This window comes from Centruroides sculpturatus, unplaced genomic scaffold, assembly GCF_000671375.1.
Source record: "Centruroides sculpturatus isolate CEXI.00-Female unplaced genomic scaffold, Cexi_2.0 scaffold1681, whole genome shotgun sequence".
Classification (NCBI taxonomy): domain Eukaryota; kingdom Metazoa; phylum Arthropoda; class Arachnida; order Scorpiones; family Buthidae; genus Centruroides; species Centruroides sculpturatus.
Genome location: NW_019385921.1, coordinates 128,756 through 149,053, shown reverse-complemented (window position 1 = coordinate 149,053; position 20,298 = coordinate 128,756). Strand labels below are relative to the sequence as shown.

The following is a 20,298-nucleotide window of genomic DNA, read 5'->3' as shown; positions in this document are numbered from 1 at the left end:
TTTTGCGATTTTTAATCAAATTTTTAAAGTCCTATAATTTACAATGAATTTTTGGTTATTGCATATGTTATAGCCTATTTTGTGTTATGTATTTTAATAAATTGAAGAGGCAACTATTGATTATTTTTAATAATTAGCAATGACTTACCATCATTACCATTGTTAGTGTTGTTACCGTCGTTACGATTGTTACTGCCGTTATCGTCGTTACCATTGTTACCGTCATCACTGTCGTCATCGCCATCGTCGTCGTCACTGTCGTCATCGCCATCGTCGTCGTCACTGTCGTCACCGCCATCGTCGTCGTCACTGTCGTCACCGCCATCGTTGTCGTCACTGTCGTCACCGCCATCGTCGTCTTCACTGTCGTCACCGCCATCGTCCTCTTCACTGTCGTCATCATCATTTCCAAGTACACTATCGACCACATCATCATCATCGTCTTTATTACTTGCTTTCTCGCACGCATATAAAGTTGGTTGCATACAATCGAAAGAAGCGAGTTTCTTGCCAGCTCTCAAAGAATAAACGGCACATTCTCCGCTTTGTGGCTCACCTTCACCCCAAACTTCATCCGCTTGTTCGCTCGTAAGTTCGGTACCGTCACCATGTACCCAATTACCAGACACATCTTTTCTCAGATCCACATATAAGCCATGTACATATTTGGATAAATAAGTTTCATTCAAAACGCATTCGAATATACCTTTATCTAAAACTGCCGAAAGAAATCCGTTTTGCTGTTTGCAATTATCTACGGCGTAATTATGATAAGTGTTAGCGCCATCCATTTTTATACAATATTTATCACATTTAAAATACCCCTGTTTGATCTCACATTCTATAGAAAATAAAAAAAGAAATAAATCTAATTTTAATCTAAATTATATCCACGAGCTTCTACAAATCAAATCCTCCATCTTACCTCCGTTATTTTGAGCTTGTTCACATACGTAAAAGTGATTATCATCACATTTAGTCATTATTACTTTATCGCTGAACTCTATTGCAGCGCAAGGTTTTCCGCCATCTTTATTTGGTTCTCCGTCCTTCCATATTTGGCACGCCATTTCGCTCATAGCCGTTTTGGTAGCAGAATAATAAAATTGATTTTGGCGATTATCGTAGAAAAATCCAGCCCATATGTAAACGGCTACCATTTTCTCTGCATCCTCTCTAAATTTCTCTAAATCATCCGCTCCTTTTACTAATGCCAATTGTTTATCTCTGTGATGACACGTTTCTAACGCTTGTTTGTAGTTCAAAGTTGCTGTACTTATCTCTATACAATCGTCACAAGCTATTAAAATATATTGAAAATTGATTATTACACAGAATAAAACCTGGTAAAAATTCATAAATACAGAAAATAAGCTTTACCTTTTGCGTAAAACGTAAACAAAGGCGCACGTATCTTCAGAATTATCAAATAAATTAATAAATGTCGCATTTTCAAACGGATCTTAATTCTATTAAGTTAAATAATTAGATAAATATTTGGAATTAATTTAGTATTAAAGTTTATTAAGCTACAATTAACTCACCTAAGCTCTGTTTATCGTTGCGGTTATATAGAAGCTATTGCTACATCTTTCCAGGCCCATTTTATCAGGAAGAAGATCAAAATCTCATTGCATGTCCATGCGATTCGGAACATCACGCCAAGCATTTTATCTCGGTTTCGCGTTATATTAACGTTAATTTTATAAATAAAAATTTGAAATTAAGCCGAATTTTATAATTAGTATTTCATTAATTCATAAACTAAGTTAATTAAAATTTTAATTAATGAAAATTTATCATTTATTATTAAATATAAATTTCAAATGTAATTACTATTAATTTTTAAATGCAAATTAGAAATTAATTAGGCTAATTAATATGCAATAATCAAATATTTATTATTTTATTTTGTCACAACAAATTCTGTGTTTGACGTCATCATAAAAATTTCAAACAGAAAATTATGAGAAAATATTTCATCGTTTAATTGCATTTATTATTAAATTCTTCTAATTAATTAACTGTTTAATTATAGTCTAACTATAGATTAATTTTTATTTTTTTTATTTTTTACTTATATTTGTGTTTGACCACGAGAGGTCTCTTTACTTTTGAAAGAAAATAGCGGGAAAATAAAATGAGGCGTGACAACATGGCGTCGATAATTTATCTTAAATATTCAAATTCTCTAAATGCAACATAAGTAATTAATTTCTTTTATTCGATAATTAATTAATTGTTGTAAGTCTTACATAATTTAAGAGATCATTTATGCCTTCAATATAATTATAAAAGTAATAAATAGACTAATAAATTAAATTGCTTAAATTTCAGGAATGACTTACCTGAACCTAGAAAATGCAGTATATACTTGATGTAAGTATTGTGTACGAATATACTGGTAAGATTGCAAATGTAAATGACACTGTTGGGACCTTAACAGAGTCCATAGGAACAAAAAGTCAAAGGAACCAAACCTCTACTTATAGGTGACCATGATTCCTTTGACATATTTTGCTTCTATGGGCATGCTCTATTCTGTTAAGGTTCCAACAGTGTCATTCACATCTGCAATTGTGCCAATATAAGTTGCAATGTGGACTTAGCTTAAGTCGTCCATTTACATTATTTATAATAGATAAAAATTTGTATAATATATACTTGAATTATATATTGTCTTAGGTCAATACATAATGCACAATTCAAATAAATTTGTTACAAAATGTTGGCTTTAATAATAATGAATTATTTATTATAAAGTAGTATTCATATTTTAATTAACATAATTAAATTAAAATATCTACTTGTATGATGATAAAACATTAATTAATTGATTTGTTTATTTTATATTTTTATTTGAAAAATTAAGAGCGAAATACAATAAAACAAAATAATTTACAGTCTTAAAGTGAAATTTTATCTACAGTCTATAAATATTATTAAATGAAAATTGATTTAAGGTACTGTGCATGTTATTTTATAATAAGAATTTTTAATAATGNGAAAATTGAGTTCTATGTTATTTTATAATAAGAATTTTTAATAATGATCCTTTATTTCAGAAAATATTCAGTATTTTGTTTTTAACTTAATGTTGAATGTTTGAATTCAAATATTGTAATTTATATTTTTGTTACCGGTTCCACGAATGTAGAAAAACAGGCGTTATTTTTTGTAAAACGCTGGATGTTACCATCACTTGTAAACAAATGTTTTCCAACTTACCCAATCTGCTGAGTATCCTACTGGAATCTTTTCTCCTCTTTCTCTTTTTTCCTTCAGCTAGACTTTTGAGTAAACTCTACCCCTAATAATAATAACTTAACGTAAATATACACCTTTACCTTTACATATGTTAAACCGTATACTCTTCAACCTGTAACTTGGAATTAATTTTTAAAAATAAAAAATATAGTATAGATTAACTGAATATAAAATAAAATATGAATGTAAATTTATATAATATTGGAAATGTTAAATAATTAAATATATTACCTCTTAACGTTTAGCTCTCATAAACTTGAACACAATATAATTAATTAATATATAATATAATTATATAGTTTTTCTAATATTCTAAAGAGTAGGTTTGTATACAGTATATGTATACTTATACTAAATATTTTTTAAGGATAATTTCGTAAGTATTTTGTATACTTTCAGATTCTTTTAAATATAATATGCATTACATTGCATAATGCATTCAGCATTCCAGTTTAACTTTTAATCGCAAATAAAAAAACTAACTCTTTGATTTAGTTAAGTTTAATTCTTATTCATAGATGAAGCTGCATCAATTTGTGAACAAATTGATTTTTAACTAAAACAGATAATTTCTTAAGCAATTGTTACTGTGACTCTGTGACTTCTGTATTATTCGTATTTCGTTCTTAATTTGGGATTAACAACTCTTAAATTAGTTTAAATTTCAAAAATCATTCATACCTACACCGTCTCCTCTGCACAAGAAATAAGTTTCTATATCGCAAGATACCGAAATAAACTTATACCCTTGTCGTAGAGAAAAAACAGCGCAATCATTTTGTTTGGGTTCGCCTTCGGCCCAAAAGGAAACCTGTTCAAAGGGTGTTCCATCACTATTCATCCACTGGCCATCTATTTTATGGAGACCTATCCAAATTCCATGACTAAAATTATATACGTGAATTTCGGTCAACACCATATACAAAATGGTATAATCTGTTATTGGAGAGACGATGCCATTTTCTTCCTTGCATGATTTCTCTGCATCATTAATACTTTTCTTAACATTATGCAATTTCAGACAATGGCTTTCATACATCCAATAATTTTTATCTTCTTCACATCCTGAACAAACAAGTATAAAATGTAATTTATTTATTTAAATTTAATTATTTTAACAGGAAAAAAAATTAGACTAAAAATATCTAAATTGTAATTAAAGTAAATGGGATAATTAGAATTTATATTTTACCTCCAGACGAAGACAATTGTTTCTGGCATACAAACTTTAGGGCAGTTTCGTTAGATCTGCACTTGATTTGTTGTACAGTTCTATCCGAATTTACACATCCACAAGTTCCTGCTAATTGTACACTTTTAGGAAAATCTGGATTCCAAAGTTTAAAGCCGTCTGAAGTTTTAGTGCTTCCATCACTAAAGGTTAAAGTTTCTCCATCGTAAGTGAACCCTGCCCAGATCTTTTCTCCAAGATGTCTATACCTGTCTATCTCTCTTTGTAACCAAGAAAAAGTATCTTCATCAGGAACAGGAGCTATACTACCATTATAATATTTACTTTGACATATTTGTTCGGCTTCAACATAAGTTTTCCTCTTCTTCACTTCAAAGAAGCAAGTACTACAAGTTGCTCCTAATAGAAATCCATTAATTAGGTTCTAAATTTTTATTTTTATACATAAATTTAACTTATTTTTCAATATTTTAAAATAATTATAAATATTTTTACATTAAATCTTAAACAGCAACACACTCAAGGCAACTTAATATAGAAGTACTGTACATAGCTAACTTAAAATTGCTTATAAAAGCAAAAATAATTAGAATAATTTTTAAAATAAGAGAAATATGTAAACAAAATATGATATTTTATACGTTTTTAATGATTTTTTTTAATTAAGAGTCTAACTTACCTTTGTTAAAAACATTGCACAGAATTAGAGTGACTGTAACCCCACGCAATGTGGACTTCTCCATTTTAAAATAACCTTTAAAAATATCCGATTTCAAACTGATAATATATACTGTATGTACTTTAGATAAGTCGAATATATAAATATAAAATGAAACACGAAATTAATAAAAATGTACTCTCTCTCAAATTTATTCTATGCAAATATTTGCAAACGTATTTCTAATATTTTTCGCAAAATTTGAACTTTAATATATATATATATAATATTCAACTCACGCAGTATAAGTTAAAACAGTATTTACTTTAAACAGTACTTTGTAAACAATATTTTAAGACTTAACACTAATTTAAGTTAAAAATACTATTAAAATGGATATTTACTGACAGAAATGTTTGCTAAATTTTAAAATTCTATACTTTCTTCTTTATTTTTTACTTTACACTTTATTCTTTATTCTATTATTTAAAAAAATATATTAAATAAATTATAATATTAACAGATGTATATTTTCATAATAGGAAATTAAGTAATGTAAGGTTTTTGTTGAGCTTCTCCCTGTGTTACCTATAACTAATGATTCTTTTAATTAATTGCATTATTGCCACAATTAAATGTTGTTTATATATTTCAAGCAATAAACTTTAATAATTCTAATTCATGTAAGATAGAAATGATTTCTATACATGAAAATAAATAGATGCATTGATTTAATTTTAAAAAGAAATAAATAATAAAATAATAATCATATTTTTAATGAGCTATAAATATGGATATGTGCGAGTTTAATTAGTGTTCTAGAATGGATTGCACGTTGCCGTGTGCTGTTCACAATTTCTAAAAATAAATTCGAAAATGTCATGAATTGTTACACTAAAAAAATTCCAAAAAAGTTTTTTTTTCTATAAAAATGGGACGAGATAAAAATATAATCATTATATAAATAATATAGTCGAACCTGTAACAACGGCCATTTTTATGTCTGTTTCAATGGTAGTCGTCAGAGGTTTGACTTTACTATAAAAATGTATACAATATTGTATACATTTTGTATAAAAAAAAATTAATATTTTATCGTAAATATTGGCCTAGGTTTATAAACAGAGTTATAAACTGTGTTTGTAGATATGTTATTGATTTTATACCGTGTTTAGAATTATCTCGGAAGTTCTGCGAAGTATTTTGCGAAATTGAATATATTTATAGAATGAATTAGAGATTTAGAGAGGTGACTCGGAGTCCCGGGTCAGTCACGAATGTTGAGATCGTGGCAGTCACTTCTCTCCAGAAGCTGTAAAAATATATAAATAAAAATTTAACAAAACAGATTTTTGTTTGCTACTTAACGATATAAATTAAATTTTGTTTAGATTTTTTGTGTTTTCTATATAAAAAAAAAATAAAATTTTGGCATGCTTCTGTACTCGAGGTTTGAGCAAAATGGTCCTGCTGACCTCCTCTACGTAGCTGGACTTGGAATTAATCATATACTTAATATTAAGATAACGTTTTGTTTGTTGGGATACGGAAACGCAACACGTGGGTGATCTATCAAGCGAGATGTCTCCTGGGAGAACTTTTAAGAGAAACAAGTGTTAGACACGTGAAGAAAATACGGGAAATTCCACGCGACCAAACCCGTTGAGTGGGTGATGAGGCGCAAATCTACGTTCACTGGTGTTAGCCACAAGGCCAGTGGCTGGCGCAGAAAAATGAACTTAAAGTCTTTGTTTTCCATATAATTTTTCATTTCATATTCAATTCAAATAATTTTTATTTCATATTTTAATAAAAATAATATAATTGTTGTTCGTGTGTCTTGTATCAAATGGGGTCAGACTCAGTGACGATTTTACTCGTTATTAGCATTTTCAATTTTCTATAAAACTCATCTTTCCCCTCAAAATTAATCTTTTTGATATTTTATGACAATAATATAAAATGTTTTTAAAATAAAATATCGTAATAGATGCGGCAACCACAATTTTAAATTTTTTGGCGAAGAAAGTTATTTACGCAACTCGTTGCTGGATTTTTAAATTTGGTTTTAACTTCAGAAATTAATCGCTTGAGTAATGTGTAATTGATATCAGGATAACAAAAATACTTGCTACATCTACTACTAATAATTCTACCTTCATTCTACATTGTTCTTCATCATTCTTCCTCAAATTATATTATTATTAATTTTATATTCACCTAGATCATTCACTATTCACCTTTTAGTTTTCGCGAGTAACCCATTCTTGGAATATGTCTCAACCACAGTATCAATTTTTAAATTTTAATAAAGTAAAACATACATTTTTGTATAAAACACATCATTTTAATAATACTTCCCGACCCACAAACGACATCTAGTAATTTATCGATCTCTATAAAGACCACTATCGACCAGGTTGGGAACACCTGCTCTAGAATATATTATAATTGGATAGTGCTTTAAACGAAATATATTAATAATTCCATGAAAAATTTTTATACTTGAAAAATAAATTCCCCGACCACCTCATTGTCGGCTTGCCCGAACCCATAATGGGCTTGTTAAAAGAGGCTCTCAGTGCCCACAGAGTGAAAAAAGTTAGAAAATAAAATAAAAAAACTACAAATCCAGCATAAGTTACTTCTGCATGACAGTTAACTTTTTTATTATTTATTTATTTTTTGAAGCACCCTTCTATACAACATTCGGAAGATCTGAATGAAATTATTACAGTTTATTTTCTAGCGCCAAAGAAATTACTTATGCCTCGTAATTCTGAGTTGTTATTGCTGAAGGATAGAAAACTGATGGGTACTTCAATTGCTTTTATTTTAAAAATTAAATATATGCAGGATATGTTCAGTTTTATTCTTTGTTTCTTCAATTTAGAATTTTAAAGAGTGCCCAGAAATCTATTGTAAACAGAAATTTCCATGAAACGTTTTATATTTTTTACCGCTATGTTTTTAAGAGAGATTATTCACAAATAATGTACTGTACTTCTTTGTAAGAAGAAAAACCTTTAGACATAAACCTTATTCTTTTATATGTAGAAAGAACGTATCCGCACGACTGTAGAGTGTCTTGTATTTGTATTGTTCACATTAAAAACATTGCTAGTGGTATTTTGAACTAATCACAATCATTTATAACAATTCTCACGCATTTAAAACATTCCAATTCAATTCTTTATTGTATGAACCTTACAAGGTGGTTAAAGTATTACACAAAAACTGGAGATAGTACAATTAATATAATAGCTTAGAACAATAAAACACAGCAATAATCATTTATACACATATTATGTAAATCTAAAATTAGTAAAATGTAACAAATTAATTAAATAGCTTAGTACAAAATAACACAAAGTAAAATACACTAAAATAATCATTTTTTAAATCTTAAGATTTAAATCTTGTCAATTGCTTTTTCCTATTTGTTTCCAATTTGATACAGTGAAAAAACATGTTCCCACATTTCATACTTTTGCAAACTACAGTTACTGCAAATTCTCTTAGTGTCTATTATTAGTCTACTGTTATACGTCAAAATATAGTTTTGACCACATTTCTTCTGTAGAATTAATCATTTTACATGATAATTTATGTCCATAAACTAGGGGTCTCCAAACTTTTTATCCCATTGACCCCTTTATAGAATATTTGCCTTCTTGTCGACCCCCAGATTAAGTATTTTACAAAACATTAAATAATTTTTTGCGTTTCTGATATTAAGCAATAAGGAGACCTGCATAACAACCCAACGAAATAATTTATAGTTCCCATATCTTATAAATTTACCCAACATTAACAGAAAAAGAAGATATTTTTCACTGATTTATAATCTNGCAAGTTTTGTTGAGTTTTGTTACCAAACATTGTAGAGTTTGTTCATTTGGTGCAAGTAAAGCAATATCATCTGCAAACCTAATACTTTGTATTAATTGGCCTCCAATTTTAATTCCGAGACTGTCCTCACTTATGGCTTCATTCATTAATTCCTCCAGATAAATGTTAAAAAGAGTAGGTGAAAGTGTACACCCTTGCCTGACTCCTTTTCCAATACTGCATGGTTTGCTTTCTCCAGTTTTTGTTCGGATAAAGGCAGATTGATTCATATAAAGTGAAGCAATGAGTTTTTTATCTCTCCAATCTGTTCCTATTTTTCTTAAGATTTCCATTAGCTTTGTCCAGTTAACCATATCAAAAGCCTTTTCCATGTCAATAAAGCAAATGTACGTATCCTTATTAACCTCAATGTTTCTTTCACAGATTGTTCTCAAGAGACCAATGGCATCCCTTGTTCCTTTTCCTTTTCTGAATCCAAATTGTTCTTCACATAGAAATGTTTCAGCCTTGTTGTAGAGTCTTCTGTTAATGATTTTAAGAAGGATTTTTGAGGCATGTGAAATTAAACTAATTGTTCTAAAATCACTACACTTTTTAGCTTTTGCTTTCTTTAATATAGGTATCAAAATACTTTGAGCAAAGTCTTCAGGCCATTCTCCTGTTTTATATATGAGATTCTAAATATTGAACCTGTTATCGATGTAATTTGTGTGAAAAAATCTTTCCACAAACGTTTTCGAGCTTTCCAACTAGCTCTTCTTCAGGTAGACAAAAAATTCCGACGAAACAGTTCGAAAAATGGAACATAGATATTTAAATAAAAAACCGAATCTAAAAATAGAACGCAGATGTTTAAACAAAAAATATGAAACTCGCATAACGAACGATCATTAATCTTTCTATAGCGTGGCAGGCCCTCATAAACAACGATCTATAAATATCAACATCAGCGCACGAATGCGCATGACCATCTTAATGATCGTTCGTTATGCGAGTTTCATATTTTTTGTTTAAACATCTGCGTTCTATTTTTAGATTCGGTTTTTTATTTAAATATCTACGTTCCATTTTTCGAACTGTTTCGTCAGAATTTTTTGTCTACCTGAAGAAGAGCTAGCTGGAAAGCTCGAAAACGTTTGTGGAAAGAAGATTTTTTCACGCAAATTACACCGGTAACAGGTTCAATATTTAGTATTTCATCCCCGGTGTCAGAGTGAAGTTTAATTTACTATATATGAGATTGCATAAGTCTGTTATTTTCTCAATTCCTTCCTTGCCTAACCCTTTTAGAAATTCAGCTGGTATTCCATCTACTCCTTCTGACTTTTTGTTTTTCAATTCTTTAATTGCCAATCCAACTTCATCTTTCATGATAATAGGTCCTCTTTCATCATTAGCTATTTGAGAAGATTTTTCCAATTTTAACTCTTTAGGTTTGGTGTTCTCTCCATAGAGATTTCCAATATATTCTTTCCAATGGCCCATTATATCAGTTGGGGTTAAAAGTGCTTTTCCATCTTTGTCTTCGATACTCAGAATTTGGTGGGTGCGATCATTTGTTAGTTCTTTGACTTTTTTGTATGATAGATCATATCTGCCTTTTTTGTTCAGTTCTTCGATTTCCTCACATTCCTTACTTAACCAAGCTTCTCTAGCTTTTCCAGTTTCACGCCTCAATTCATTATTTAGCTTCTTGTACATTCTTGCAGATACCTCAGTTCAATGGATACTTCTTTGTCTATGGGTAGGCATTTTGAAGAAGAATTCTATCTTGGGACAAAGATACATTACTACACGATCAAGAAAAGAACAATCAAGAACACCTCCCAAGATCGAGCATCAGACTATTTTCGAACATCATCATCCCAAGGTATTTATTGCCACGCGAATATTATGTAAACTCTCTTTCTCTCTCGTGACCACTTTCGTTTAAAGATCCCTTGAAGTTAAGGCCTAATGAACTGTAACAAAATTGTAAATTATATCATGTTGTCTATGTAATTAAATCATTATTAGTTGTTAACTTGGTAACCGAGTGATTCACTTCCCATACGCTGTCTCTCAATCCATCTCCATTCTGGATCTAATCGCCCATGCACATGGCCACTTGCTTGACTGAATCAACATGCCATCTCGGCTTCTGTGTCAATCGGGATAATGTGGTGTCAGTCCTGATGAGGCACTAAAGAGGTGCCGACCCCCAGGTCATATATATGAAGACTGGTTCCCAAGATGGATAACAGAAGCCAACTGGTTTTGCTGATGTGCCAAAAGATTGCCATCAACATTCACAATCATATAATCAACTTCTGGGTTAGGGGTCACTCTGGAGTGGAAGGCAATGAAGTCGTCGACAACCTTGCCAAAACAGCTTCTACTTCCTCCCTCCCTTACTCATACATGAAAATTCCTATTTCTTTTATTAGGCATTGAATCTGTAACCTTGCCATGAGGACTTGGCAATCCGAATGGGACCACAGTCCCACAGGCAGGACTACATATCAGTTCATCCCGGACATCAAGGAAAGGATGAAATGGAGGTATTTCAAGTTGAATTTTCTCTGCACTCAGTTGATCACCAACCATGGCAATTTCAATGCCTACTTGAAGAGGTTTGGTATCGGAAACACTGATAGTTGCCCCTGCAACAAGTCACCAATCACTATCTCTTTGACTGTCCTTTCTTTGACCTGGAGAAGACTGCCTTAATGGGGCATATCCTCCACAAAGGGTACAACTGGTTATGCCTTTCTGAGATCCAGCAATCCATAGGAAAGGCTCAACACCTTCTTAACAACCATTAAGCATAACAAGCATTGAACCATTCATCGACGAGATAACCATAAACCTGTTGCCACAGTAAAGTGTGTCTCATAGTTACTAGTTGTATATTATTTTCTCAAGCACTTTCATGATATGTTTTAATTGTAAATAGTATAATGTTATTGTATTGCTACTGAATTTCTACATTGCTAATATCATTCCAATACCACTCATTGTATTTCATAATATTGTACATTGTATACTAGGGGTCCCCAAACTTTTTATCCCATTGACCCCTTTATAGAATATTTGCCTTCTTATCGACCCCCAGATTAAGTATTTTACAAAACATTAAATAATTTTTTGCGTTTCTGATGTTAAGCAATAAGGAGACCTGCATAACAACCCACCAAAAAATTTATAGTTCCCATATCTTATAAAATTTACCCAACATTAACAGAAAAAGGAGATATTTTTCACTAATTTATAATCTTAAAAAAATAATAGAAAAATTATGGATAGATGGAAATTTACCTATAATTCTTAAACCGTACGTGCCATAATACGTAAAATACACAATTATCTTTGAAAACATAAGTTTTATTGGATGAAAAAACCTTTTACTGTCATTTTGCGACTACTACTGAATACCTTAAAAATATGTTAACATACCTTTTTATTAAAATAGTTGATATTAGTGGGATGGATGTGTCTGAAGAGTAGCAGCAAGATTATGGATATTCGGTTGAAAATTGGTAAGTTTTAGTCGCAAATCACAGCGGTTTTCCAAGTTCAATCTGTTCCTCTGTTTTGTCAAAATTGCGTTCGCGTGGCTAAAACCAGCTTCAACCATATATGAAGTTGGGAATGCGAGTAACAAAGGTTCGGCTTCTGCTCTGAGCTTGGGATATTTAGTGGCAATATTGTTATTGTTCCAAAATTCACTGAGGTTTTTATTTTTAAACAACGCTTTAGCTTCGAGATCTACACATATTTCAATCAGTTCATCTTCTAAGCCAGGTTCACTACCTTCATTCTCTATTTTTACATCAAATGGATTAGCAAACCATTCGGGAACATGCATATTCTCCAAGTCTTCGAAACGTGCTTTAAAGTCGTCTCTTAATTTATCAAGATGTTTAATATATATCTCCAAATCACGGTCGGAAATCTTTTCATTTTCTTTTAGTATTCGCAAGTTTGAAAAATATTTAAAATCGGATTGTGCCAGTGAAGATTTAAATAGCTCCATTTTTACTTGAAAGGCCATTATGATCGTTCGAGCTTGAACAATTGTAACGTTTTTTCCTTGCAAACGCTTCTGTACTATACTAAATTTAGAATAAAGGTTTGCCAAATAGAACATATGGTTCTTGCACTGTTTTAACTGGTCACATAGTGATGGATCCACATTTCTAAGAAACTCTTCGGCTGAGTCGTACAAGTCAACAAGCTCCTGCAAACTATCACCTCTTGACAACCACCTTACCTCGGTGTGTAAAAGTAATTGGTTGAAAGTGTCATAATTTTCTTCACATAACTTCGCAAACAGTCTGGAATTGAGAGGATGAGCTTTAATTTTATTTATTGACCTGATGCACACTTTTAGAGTATCATGAAGTTCGCCACTCAGTTTTTTGGCTACAAAATGCTGCCTGTGTAGGACACAGTGAACAGTATGTACTTTGGGAACCTTTCTTCAGAAAGACGAAAAATCCTCTGTAACGGCCTACCATAGCAGGTGCACCATCAGTAGCTACTGCAGTAATATTCCCGAAAGGAATGCTGTGCTTGTTCAAATAATCTTGCAAACATAAAAAAATTGTCTCACCTTTTGAATCAGTTTCAAGATATTTAGCAAATAGAAATTCATCAACAATGCCATTCAGGGATGGGCTATGAAATCTAACATAAGCAATGAGAAGATTTGAACTTCCGAAAGTTCATTCGTCAAGTTGAATAGCAAACTTACAATGCTGGAGCTCAGAGGTCAAAGTTCTTTCCACATCATCGGCCATTTCCTCGATACGTCGTTGCACAGTATTGGCACTTAATGGTATGCATTTTAAAACTAGTTGGGAGTCTTTCTTCATAACATTTTCAATTACATCTTTTATAGCTGGTATTATAATCTCTTCACCAATAGTATACGGTTTGCCTTTCTTTGAAATATTAAGAGAGATGCTGTAGGATGTCTTCACTCCTCCTTCTTTATCAACACTAGCAGATGACTTTAAGTATGTATTCAAATTTGGCCGAACTCTCAATTTCTCTTTTAGTATTTTGAAATACTCAAAATCTTTGTTTTTCTTGTCAGTATGGATCCTTTCCAAGTGGTCTTTCATTTTTGCCAGCTTCATAGCATCATTGCTGAAAGTTTTTTTCACATAATAAGTACATAGGAATAGTTTCATTAGCAAACGATGGCACAAAACCATATTTCAAATACTCCTGTGAATATTGTCTGCATTTCTTCTTAGCATTGTTAGCCGACATTGTGATATTAAATTAAAATCAGATTTTTAATATGAAAAACACAATACATTTGTAGCACAACAAAACAGCAGCAATAACTTTGTTTAGCCGACCTTAGGCGAACTTATTTCTCCCGCCTAAACTCTATCTTTTTATATGGATTGAAGATAGCGCTGATTGACCAATCAGCGCTTCGTAGCGCTCTGGTCGGTCCGCAGGTGATCCGATGCTCGGCGGCCAATCATCTATCCTGCTTTCAAAACTAACGGTCGTTTCTCGATCCGAGTTTCTATGGCGACAACCGTTGCTCGTTTGAAAAAGAGAAAAAGCGCGGGAAACATATGTCCAGACGATTCCATCCCGACACCGCCTTTTGCTAACAATAGGTATTTAGAATTGGAAGGAATTATAATTATTCTAAACTATTAAACTAAAGATATTAATAAATGTACGTGATTTTATCATGTGAACATAATGATAATTTGATTTTTGGTGAATTTTTTAAAATAATATCACCTGACTGACTTATATTGCCGTTGGACAGTTTACAATATAAACGTAAACAAGATGGCGATGGTAAAGGGTTGAAATCGACCCCCTTTCGACCCTCGTGTATTAATCGACCCCTGGAGAACTCTTATCGACCCCAAGGGGTCAATATCGACCACTTTGGGGACCCCTATCGTATACTAATGTAATTGCCCGCATTTGTACATGTGTTTGAAGTACTTGTATGACTACCGTAATATGTATGTCTGCTGTAATTGTAATTGTTTCTGCTAAACTATTGTGTTGTGGGGTGAAATTACTCTCTCCCCTCACTTTCCCCTTTCCTCTACCATCCCCCCTTATCCCCATCCCCTTTTTCACTTTTCCCACTTTATTTAATTTTCCCATCATTTGTTCCTTCTTTTCTCCCCCTTCCATGCCAGGTTATACCTCTGAGTGGCACCTGGCCTTTTCCTTAATATATTAAAGTCTATTGGCAACTCCTTTTTTGTATACTCTCTATGTAAATAACACAAAGCCTTGCTACGATTATGGCATGGACTGTTTACATTATTTGATTTAATAGATAAGGGTTCATTTTTAATGATTTAATTTTTATGTATTCCTTTACTTTACTTTCATTTTATTTATGTGAAGTCTTTTTTTGAATGTTTGAATATTTTCAAAATTATACGTTTGTTTTATGATATGTTAACATTCAGTTGGTAAAATTTGAATTTGTATTATAACATATTATTATCTAAACTACCATTTTGATTTTTGACATTTCATTACATATTCTACTGGAAAAAGGTCATTAGAAATGTCTGAAAACACTTGTTATCTGAGTGTGTTTATCTTTGCACAGCTGCTCTAAATTATTGAATAGTAAAACACCTTTCACACATTTCCAGCAGAAAATGTAATTGTCAGCCTATTTCATAAGACTGCATCAGGTCTACATATAACTTTTAAACTTGTAACATTTGAAATTGAAACATTAAGAAGCTATGTGTACAGTACATGTTTATGTAGAATTAAAAGTTTTATGTAGACTTGGTGCAAGCTTACAAAATAAACTGAAAACATTTGTCAACTTAATAAATTTTCTACTGGAAATGTGTGGATGGTGTTTGATAAATTGATAGGTTTAAATGTACTGCAAATATTTCAATATTTTCTTTATATTAATTTATTTGAATTAAATGTTTTTATTTATAAAATAATGGCATTTATTCGTTAAAAAATTTGCATGCAGAAATTTGGTGAAAATTGGGAGAGAAGAATTGGATCTCTTAAAAGCACACAAAGAAAAGAATTTCACGAATGGGTTCTTAAAGTCTATGAAGATTACAGAGATGGATGTGGTTCACCTGGATATCAGTAAGTAATATCTTTTTAATACACTGGTACCTCAGTATACGTCTGCCTTAGAATACGTCCAATTTGGTATACGTACTGTTTGGACGAAACAAATTTTGCTCGGTATACGACTTAATTCAATTATACGCACCATCTATGAACAAGTAGCACTATCGGTGTACTAGACCAGACTAGACGTTTGCGGTGACACAGTTTATAACTTTGTTAAATTTCTTCTGATTTTAATTTGTAAGTAAAATTTTATTATTGTATTGATCATGAATTGCAAATAGGCTAATGAAAAGCAACAGAAAACTAAAAAGATGACTAGAATCACAATGGAACTGAAAAAAGAGATTGTTGAGAAATATGAAGGTGGCATGCGTGTTCGAGATTTTAACTGTTGCGTACCATATTCCAAGAACCACGATATCGACAATCGTGAAAAATAAAGACATTATGTAAGGAACCAAGTCCAAGCATTATTTTTATTTAATTTTTATTTTGCTTATTATTCTATTTTTGTTTGGGGCTTATGTTTTGTTGGGACAAAGGTTTCCTCACCATTCACCCTAGAAACTTAAAAATAGAAGAGAAACCAACTCACCGACGAGAGAAAAGCGCCATAGAAAAAACTCGCGCACATTTGCGCTTCTGAGCGGAAAAAGGTAAGTCCGCACTGAGAAAGGGGGAGACCCCACAAGCACAAATTAAAAACTCGCTAAACCTTAAAAGAATAAACATCTCGAAAATTGTCAAAAAGAATAATGGAAAAGGTTAGCGAGTATTTTCGGAAAATAGGCTGCCAGACAATTAGTAAAAATTTTATTGTTAGCGATAAGTATGTAAATGAGGGGAGTGATCGCACTCAGAATTGTGACGTCACCTCACAGTNCGCGGGAAACGTACGTCCAGACGATTCCATCCCGACACCGCCTTTTGCTAACAATAGATATTTAGAATTGGAAGGAATTATAATTATTCTAAACTATTAAACTAAAGATATTAATAAATGTACGTGATTTTATCATATGAACATAATGATAATTTGATTTTTGGTGAATTTTTTAAAATAATATCGCCTGACTGACCTATATTGCCGTTGGACAGTTTACGAAATAAACGTAAACAAGATGGCGATGGTAAAGGGTTGAAATCGACCCCCTTTCGACCCTCGTGTATTAATCGACCCCTGGAGACCTCTTATCGACCCCAAGGGGTCGATATCGACCAATTTGGGGACCCCCTACCATAAACAAATAATCCTCACATATATAAGTTGTTTTAAAAATACGATATAATTGAAAATGCTTGTTCTTTTCCAATAACGACCAATCTTGTATGCTCTGTTCGCAACACACCTTTAGAAGTATTGTTTGATAACTTTCGATCAAATGAGGAGCTTGGGACAATCATAAAAATGAGAAACTGTGTCGATCTAACAAATTTTTCAATGCCAATACGAGTTATATGTATTATTATCCGTCATTAAACATAATTTATACACTTTAACATAACTGTTATCATGTAGTTTCAACAGTCTAATCCAGAAAGAAACTATTGCTTTTATTATTAATACCGATATTCTAGAAACACCAAACATATAAGCTGGAATTTTATGGTATAACATAAAGATTCTTCGAAGATATAAAGCAAGAACAATTTCCATTTTATCGTGATAAGTAATTGCCCATACAGGACCTGCATAAAATACTACAGATTAAATCATTGAGTGAAATAATCTATATATATAAAAATGAATGTATGTCTGTATGTCCTTCATGCATTATCACACCGTTTATCCGATTGCCACGAAACTTTGGGAAGTTGTTTAATATACTCCCGTGAAGGTTTCTGGCATAGTACATTTATCCTACGATAGATGGCGCGAGTGTATACGAGCATCGTGATTACGATCGATTTCAAATTGAAGACCATTTCTCCCCTCCAAAAAATATCTCCATATATGCATTTGCGAACTGTTATTTACGATATTTGTAATAATTTTTGTTTAATCACTTTATTTCAACTTTTTTTTTTGCTAATTATGTATTCGCTCGAACTTCGTTAAAACCTTAACTGTACCCCGAACAACAACCGAAGTTGTAGGAGGAAATTTGCCTATTTTACCGATCTAGGAATCCCCCTTTTCCAAATTTTAATATCGACTCAAAATAATTTAAAAAGACAATTTACAATAAAACGGTTTATTATCCAACTATCAAAAATTTCACAACACGCCAAGGAAGAGAGGAAGGAGCAATTAAATAATTAAAATTGTAAAGGATTAAAAATATATATATAAGAATGGGAAATATCGCACTTCTGACAATCGCTGCAAGTGTGTGGGCTAAATTTGGAGAATCCGTCCTCCTGGCTGTATGTGGACAACTGTATGTGGACAACTTTACAGAACAACTGTATGTGGCCAGCTCATGCGTCGAAAAACCTTCTGATTTATTAGTGTACGCACCAGACGGAAAAACAATAAATATCGTGTATCCACAAGCACTCCAATAAATAAATAGAATTGAAACGATACTTTGAAACGTTTTCCCAATGAAAATGAATAATAATAAGTTTCAATAAAAATGATAAAATGTAAATTTAGTTTTATCATAACGAGTTTGCTTGAATTTCGTTTCTTCTGAGATCGCAGCAATGCGCGACGGGTAAGCTAGTTTTATATAAATACGAGCAGAATTAATTTTAGCTTTTAAAAGAATAGGCTACATAAAATCCAGTGCCATTTTAGCTTTACGAATACTATAATTTAGCCTGTAAAACTCCAGAAGACGAAAATAATAACCCCAGGTACAATGCATTTATTAGAAATATTTGGTCTTGACAGGATCGGCCAGGTCGAAAACCTGCTTGCTGTTGACACAAAATATCATATTTAATAATCCAATCTTCTAATCTTTTATTTAATAAGAACGTAAATAGTTTACCAATTACAGACAGGCTGATAATTTTTGTGGTCATACATATTGCCTTTTTTATATACTGTATTAGAATAATGAAAGATTCGATTCATTTTTCCAGGAAAGTAAAATTTCTTTTAATAGAGTTATAAACTTCCAATGTTGTAAGAAGAAAGTTTTCTGAAAAATACTTTAATATTCTTTGCATAAAGACATCATCATCCAGGATTATCTTCATTTAAAGCTTTAGAAGACTTACATAAAAATATAAATGTTTTCTAAAGTCTGTGAAAAGGATAAAAAGAAATAGACGTAAAAATTTTTCATATTTTATGTAAGTCTTCTAAAGCTTCAAAACTTTAATATTCTGTTTTAATAAAATCAATTCCATGTGAGATACCAGATTTAAAACGGTTAATAGCTCCTTTTAGTTCCTCCAGTGTAAAATCTGAAAAAACATTCCGTTTCTATTGGAAACACTATATAGACACATCCATCGACAATTGTTCGTTATTAATAAGTAAAGAATGTTCTTTAGAGAATTTAATAGCATAATTGAACCATCTTTCCAAAAGAATTCTTGAATTACCCAATGAACTTTTACATTTAAAACTATTAATTATTTGCCAGAATATTTTAGTTATTTCATGTCACCAATCTGCTATTTTAAGTTCCAAAAATAAGACTTTTTTTCTATTGACATAATAATTTATATTCTTTTAAATAATTTTTATACGAAACATAACATTCATCCATATTTAATTTTTTCATTTTCTTAAACAATTTTCATAGATTTTTTTCCTCATGGAGTAACACTCGCTATCATACCATGCATTCGTTGTATGCCTTTTAGAAGTTGCAGATTTAACGTTATAAATTAAATCCAGGGAGATTGCCACCTTAGTCATATACTTCATCAGATCGTTGGATGCATCGTCTGGTTTTTTATGCGCGCATGATTTGAGCACTTAATATTCTGTGCTATATTGCAACTCCTGACATGTACAGTACTCCTTCATACCTCTAAGGGGCCGTTCATAAATTACGTAAGGGCGATTTTGGCCATTCTAGACCCCCACCCATCCCTGTGTAAGAAATTGTAATATTTTCTTTGATCTCCCCTCCCCTTCCCTATCTTACGTAATATTTTGGCATGATTTTATAGAAAGATTTTAACCAAAAAAATTTTTTTTATAAACCCTAAAAACCTTAGGTCCAAAATATATAATTATTAATTAGTTAATTAATATATACTATCTATATATATAAAAATGAATGTGTGTGTGTGTGTGTGTGTGTGTGTGTGTGTGTGTGTG

The 20,298-nt window shown here is 31.6% G+C and overlaps 2 protein-coding genes, 1 long non-coding RNA gene and 1 pseudogene across 4 annotated transcripts in view; 2 read left to right on the top strand and 2 right to left on the bottom strand.

The window, feature by feature from the left end:
• Positions 1-12: 12 nt before the first annotated feature.
• LOC111612591 (acidic leucine-rich nuclear phosphoprotein 32 family member B-like) lies at positions 13-1,680 on the bottom strand. Its single transcript, XM_023353819.1, has 4 exons — positions 1,545-1,680; positions 1,381-1,469; positions 926-1,300; positions 13-841 (listed from the first exon to the last, which is right to left on the bottom strand). Exons 2-4 carry the CDS (start codon positions 1,448-1,450, stop codon positions 114-116), a joined length of 1,173 nt encoding a protein of 390 aa, XP_023209587.1. The 5' UTR covers positions 1,451-1,469; positions 1,545-1,680; the 3' UTR covers positions 13-113.
• Positions 1,681-2,098: 418 nt separating this feature from the next.
• LOC111612590 lies at positions 2,099-5,224 on the top strand. Its single transcript, XR_002754633.1, has 3 exons — positions 2,099-2,244; positions 2,338-2,379; positions 4,466-5,224. It is a non-coding gene; the product is annotated as an uncharacterized LOC111612590 (long non-coding RNA).
• A 7,202-nt stretch (positions 5,225-12,426) lies between these two features.
• Positions 12,427-14,228, bottom strand: LOC111612589 (annotated as a pseudogene).
• A 1,494-nt stretch (positions 14,229-15,722) lies between these two features.
• LOC111612585 (protein C12orf4 homolog) overlaps positions 15,723-20,298 on the top strand; it is a 97,744-nt gene continuing 93,168 nt past the window's right edge. The window contains exons 1-2 of one of the 2 annotated variants that reach the window (XM_023353815.1): positions 15,723-15,852; positions 15,955-16,079. In XM_023353815.1, coding sequence (XP_023209583.1) covers positions 15,823-15,852; positions 15,955-16,079 — 155 coding nt within the window. In that variant the 5' untranslated portion in view covers positions 15,723-15,822. The remainder of the gene's footprint in view (positions 15,853-15,954; positions 16,080-20,298) is intronic. The other variant, XM_023353814.1, reaches the window with a different exon arrangement.